The following is a 6,211-nucleotide window of genomic DNA, read 5'->3' on the forward strand; positions in this document are numbered from 1 at the left end:
ATATAGTGGCTACCACGGAATAATATATATCCCGCCACTTTTTATATAGAGACATGGCAACCGTGGATACTCAAAGTATCCCGCCACCCGACAGGACCAACAAAACAAATATTACAATAATCAACTTACAAATTTGTATGTACACCAAGTCACTTGGAATGTACTGGCTACCACGGATATCACCAAGGATATCCCGCCACTGGCTACCACGGATATCTCCAAGGGTATCCCGCCAAATTCACAAACAGCTCTAATATAATGGCATCAACTGTAAATATGAATCAAGAAATACCTATATATTTCATTCTACCATGCAACAATAAAATTCATAAGCATTTTGTCATTTAAAATTCCAGCAAAATAAAATGTCCAGTTATGGCTCCATTGCTGTAGCCGCTTTATTTGGCAGGCTGTTCAGCTATGACCAATTTGACACTCTTATTATACAATCCCGACAACTACGTAAATACTTTGGATACCCAGTTTCATTAGAAAGATGCACTCCATCCGGACTAAATATACACACATCTGGATTCCACATACCCCGATGTTTCCAAAACACGATAGGCAAATGAGAATCTGAGATTTCTGTTTTTAATTTAGAATTTGCTAAAATAACGTTATCATTGTAGCCAGGAAATGGTACAGACTTTCTCGGAAGTACCTGCATTACAACCACACGTTTTACCCCCAGCCCTTCAATCAGAAGCCCTGCATATGACAATAGATCTTTGGCAAATTTTTCGGGTTCATATAACGGATCAGCTAGATCATTTGATCCTATATCCAGAATAACAAGGTCAGTCCCTTTCATTTTATTATCGACACAATGCAATCTGCTGCGCTGCATCAAAGACAGGCCACCAAAACCATAACAATTAACATCGAACTGCAAGGCGCTAAGGCCAATATTCAGGTGTTCCGGGTTTGACTGTATAAAACTGTTAAAACGACGTACAAAACTGTGGCCAAACAGCACTACCCGGTCCGCCATCCGGAACAAAGAAATTAAGTAATGGACAACAAAGGATTTTCAATCAGTTTAATCTATTATTTATTCGTAAAATTTACATCAGAATCCTCTTAACAAATAAACACCAATATTCAACAAAAAAGAATATACTTATCTGCATAAATCCTTAATATATGCACCAGTTTAGACTATATTTAATTGATTTTAATTCTGCGTTTCGACCGCACGCTGCAGATCCAAAATGGCTACTGATGCTATCACGCTATCAGTGTACTATCACGCTCCGTAAATATGTCAATTAACAAAGATATCACGCACTGATCACGCAGCGGTTCCATACAATCTTCTCACCGTGATAAGTACCCGACAAAAAGGGATGTTCAGTAAGTACAATATGAGAGGGTTGACAAAAACGTTCAGCTTTCCAACTGGTCAACCCAAACCGCTTTATCTTCGATGAAAGTATCATTTAAATCAGACATATTTACGTGTAATGCACCATTTTCTCATTTTCATTTATATCTTTCTAATTTGAATACGTAGTGTCTGAATACTGACAGAAAATTTGTGTTTTTGCTTAAGGTTAACAGTCATTAGAAACAACTTGATCAATCCCTTCTTGAATTTAAAAAATAAAAATTATTAGCTAAACGTGTAAATTACCATAGCATTTTATGGGAAAAAGTTCTCGACTCAATAAAAACCACGAGTTAATCCAGGGAGCTAGCAAAGCAATGAAGTTGGGAGACATACCGTCGGAAAGAGATGTTTGTGCTGCTTTGCTTGCACTTTATCTTGCTGGTAAAACGGATACCTATAAATGTCACTAACCTATCATTTTTCGTGACATTTGGCTCTTTGGCCACCATTTTATCCATGTTCCCCACACTTGTAGATGTTCACGTATGGAAAAACAGTAAGTCAACAGTTCTCTGAGCTCATATACAAAAACGTTTTCAGATCTGTCGACTTCTGATTCAGCCAATTACTTAATTGTCTCTTCTACATTTTAGTTGTTTGGCAGAAAAAAAAAATGCCACTGATGAAGATTTCATGTAAGCCCACAATCGTTCCTTTGAACAAAGTTTCATGAATAACCGCATTTTATAGAGTCAATTAACGTGATTGACAGGTCAATTTTAATAAAAGAGAAAAACCGTTTTTAAAACACAACAACTTATAGTGTATTTTTACATTTGTACTTATAGAATATCTAAAACTAAAAACTCGAAAGATTGAATATGCATTTATTTTTGTTGAAGCAAGTTCTACAACTTCTTTTAATCACTCTCTTCACTTCATTTCTGACGGAATCAAGCCTTTAGTATGACACGGCCAGAAATCGAACCCAACACGTCCTGCACTCGAATTGGACGCTGACTAGTATGTTTGCTCCGTTTATAAATACGCTTTTGAAAAGAATAGTCATCAATCTGAAAATAATGGCATATCAATGATAAAACATTTTGGAGGTGTGTGAACTTTTTTCTCTGTTTTCTGGAATAACAGTAACGATTTAAAACAAATGTGGGAATGATGCGGCTGTTTGTCACAGAGGGGAAGTAGATGTTTTATACTAATACAGACGCACGTATTAGTTACAGTGTTTGCACATAATAAGAAATACTATTACACGCGCACGTATCAGTATAAAACATCTGCGCATGTATTAGTATAAAACCGTCTGCGTACATACCACTCGCCATCTTGGAAAGAGTCAGTGATTGGCTTACTATCGTGTTTGCCCTTATTAGCCATTACGTGCGCCCGTATTATTTTATACGTACTAATACGTGCGCAGATGTTTTACATACAAACACGTGTGCACTAAACGTTTATTTTTGTTTGTCCGTTCTTTATCGCTGCAGATGTTCTGTCTCGACATTGTCTATAAAGATACAATTGGAAAGGAAAAGCAATAGTCAAGAGGAAAGCGGTAGTCTGTTTTTCATTCTGCAACCATGGCCTATAGTTATCATATCAACAATTTATGCCTACCGTTCCGACGAATGATTGTAAACCAAAATCAAGTGATCTGTCTTCTTGCGCACATAAAAATATTATAACTTGGGTATATCCCAAGCCTTCTCATATATGCCATCTATATTTATGGCGGTATGTCACTATGCGTTGAAGTAAAAACTCGATAAGTTGATGTTGTTGACAAACAATAACCGACAATTTAAATGCATGAAAAAGGTCAAGCAGGTGAACTTGATATTTCCTTTGTGTTGATATACAATACTTCTTAGTACCAATCAAATGGTGTTTGTGATTTGCATATTTAGTGGGGCCAGTTTTTGTTCTTACCATATCCCATCATTTGCATTACTTGTTACTAGACCTGCGTAGAATTACATTTTATTTGATTGTATATAGCCTTAAACTTAAATTCGGCCTTCGACCAGCCCGAAAGTTAGTCCTTGCCTAACTTATTTGATCCAAATAAATTGGCCGAAAAGAAATTACTGTAAAATTATATATATCGTGAAATACTCTCAACGAAATTAACTACCAACGAACAAGTTGAATTCCCATACATTTTATCTCTAAAGGTTGAAATCCACGAATTCATATCTACACGAAAAAATTGTTTGGCTAAAACCATGATTTTCTATGACATGGAAGTTATGATTTCGCAGAAAAATAGAGCAAATTAGACAAATCATATTCACCAAAACAAATATTGTAAACTTTGTTTCGTTAGAACTTTAATTTGAGCACCATCCTTCACTAGAACTTATTGTCCGGTCCGGGCAAAATCCTTATATTATTACATGTATTATTATTATTTACCAGATTTTTATAGCGTTCTTTTCATCTATAAAATAAACGTTCAAAAGCGCTGTACAAACTACATATCACAGAATGATATGGACACACAATACAACTCAAACTATATTTAAAAATAGTTCAACATTAAAAGGTAGTTAGCTAGAATCAGGTTTGACACTACATATTAATTATACTATATATTTTAAAGAACAATAAACAACAGTAAATAACTTCTGTTGCACAGTCATACAACGGCTTGTTTTCCAGTGCAAAGTTAGTTTCAATAGACCTTGAAGAAAAAGTGTGTTTTTAATGATCTTTTGAAAGCATCCAAACTTTTAGCTTCTCTAATGGTAGCCGGAAGAGTATTCCATAATTTTGGTGCAGCTGATGAAAATCTCAATCACCGTACCTCACAGTTTTGCTTTTTGGAACAACTAGTTGTTTTGAGTTGTTTTTGGATCTCAAATTTCTTGATGGCTGATAGAGTTCTAGCAAGCCTTTAACATAGATCGGTGATTGGTCATGCAATACTTTGTATTTGTGAACTAGAATCTTAAAGTCCACTCTGTGAGTAACTGGTATCCAATGCAGTTCTTTTAAGACCGGTGTAATGTGATCATAACGCGATATTAGGCGGGCCGGTGGTCTAGTGGTAACACGCTTGACTGTCAATCCAGAGGTCCGGGGTTCGAATCCCGGTCCAGGCACTGGAAATTTCTGAGATGCTCTTGAGTGGACCCACCTAACTTAGAGGCCTGTACCGGTTCTTCCCAGAAAAGACGGCTTCGCGTGTATCACAGCTATACACCGGGCACGTTAAAGAACCAGACTGTCTATTCGCAAAGAACTAGGCTAAGTTAGCCGGACAAGTCTGTATCTTAAAAGTTCTCTCTATCTGTTTTGGGGGCTTTGTCTTACTCTGTCCCTCTGGTCAGATCGCTCTGTGTCTGTACTAGTAGAGGATGAATTTCGCGCCCTGTGTGGCTGCGTTTGCTATATGTAAAGCGCCTTTGAGCGTGTTTAGCATGAAAAGGGCGCTATATAAATCTGGTATGATAATAATAATAATAATAATATTCTCGTTATGGTTCGAGCTGCAATGTTCTGGAGATTTTGAAGTCTATTCAGCAAGGACTTCGGAACACCATACAAGTGCGCATTGCAATAATCAAGGCGTGAAGTGAATTTACTAGCAATTTTGTGGCATCTGTATTTAGATATTTCCTGATGTGGCCTATTTGACGTAGCTGTCCGTATCCTGATCTACAAACTAAGTTAATATGTTTTTCCATGCCCATTTTGGAGTCTAGAAAAGCACAAAGGTTCCTTACACATTTAGATGATTTAATGTTCTCTTCTCCAATTTTCACAGAAACCGATTCAAAATGTTTTTCGTTTCTTTGAGAGATAAATACAATGACTTCAGTTTTATCGGCATTGATTTTCAACATGTTGCTGTTCATCCATGATACAATCTCGGCGAGACAGTTTTCAACACAGCGTAAAGCATCCTTCTGAGAGACCGGATTTGTTGGTTTGAAAGAAAAATAAAGCTACCCATCGTCGGCGTAAAAATGGTGATTTAGTCCATGTTTCTTGCATATTGTACCAACTGGTTTAGTGTACATTGTGAAAAATTTTGGTCCGAGAACGGACCCCTGTGGAACACTGTATTTCATTTGCACTGGTTTTAACACTATCTATGGTCACAGTTTGGTAGCGGTCGCTCAGATATGAAGTTATCCATTCGAGTGGTTTCCCTGCGATACCAAAGTGGTCGTGGAGGCGGTGCAATAGTGTCTTGTGGTCGATGGTATCGAAAGCAGCTGATAGGTCAAGCATCACTAACATTGTTATATCATTTTGATCAAGGGAGTTGAGAATGTCATTTTGAAACCTCAGTAATGCAGTCTCAGTGGAATGAAATTTTCTGTATGCAGACTGGTGTTCTTCGTGGAGACTGTTCAAAGACAAGTGGCTTTCCAAACGAGCATCGACTACCTTTTCAAGTATTTTAGACACGTACGGTAAATTAGAGACAGGTCTATAGTTCTTCAGAATATTTGCATCTAGATCTGACTTTTTGATGAGTGGTCTGATTAACAAACTTTTGAATGATTCTCTAAAGAATCATTGATTATTTTAGTGAGAGATGGTAGCAGTTCTTCTAAGCATTCTTTCAAAAGATATGTCGGAATTGGATCTAGCTCACATGATTTACTTGAAGATTTTGAGATAACCTTTTTCACTTCATCCTGTGAGACTGAAGTAAATTCAAATTCAACAAGTTTATCTATTTGCGTGTTCGGAATTTCCTCGGTGTTAACTGCACCGGTTTGTAATTCTGTTTCTGACCTAATTTTATTTCTTATTCCATCAATTTATCGATGAAGAAGTCGCTGAAATTTTGTGCTAGTTCTTTGGAAGAGGAATATGTTGGCAGGACGGCCTCTTTGTCTC

The 6,211-nt window shown here is 36.9% G+C and overlaps 1 protein-coding gene across 1 annotated transcript; it reads right to left on the reverse strand.

Annotated features, from left to right (window-relative positions):
* Positions 1 to 469: 469 nt before the first annotated feature.
* Positions 470 to 1,193, reverse strand: LOC128551858 (uncharacterized; the record flags this gene model as incomplete). Its single annotated transcript, XM_053532784.1, has 1 exon — positions 470 to 1,193. A coding segment is annotated over exon 1 (525 nt), but the record flags the coding sequence as incomplete, so codon positions are not given.
* Between the last annotated feature and the right edge of the window lie 5,018 nt (positions 1,194 to 6,211).

Source organism: Mercenaria mercenaria, unplaced genomic scaffold (assembly GCF_021730395.1).
Source record: "Mercenaria mercenaria strain notata unplaced genomic scaffold, MADL_Memer_1 contig_1770, whole genome shotgun sequence".
NCBI lineage: Eukaryota > Metazoa > Mollusca > Bivalvia > Venerida > Veneridae > Mercenaria > Mercenaria mercenaria.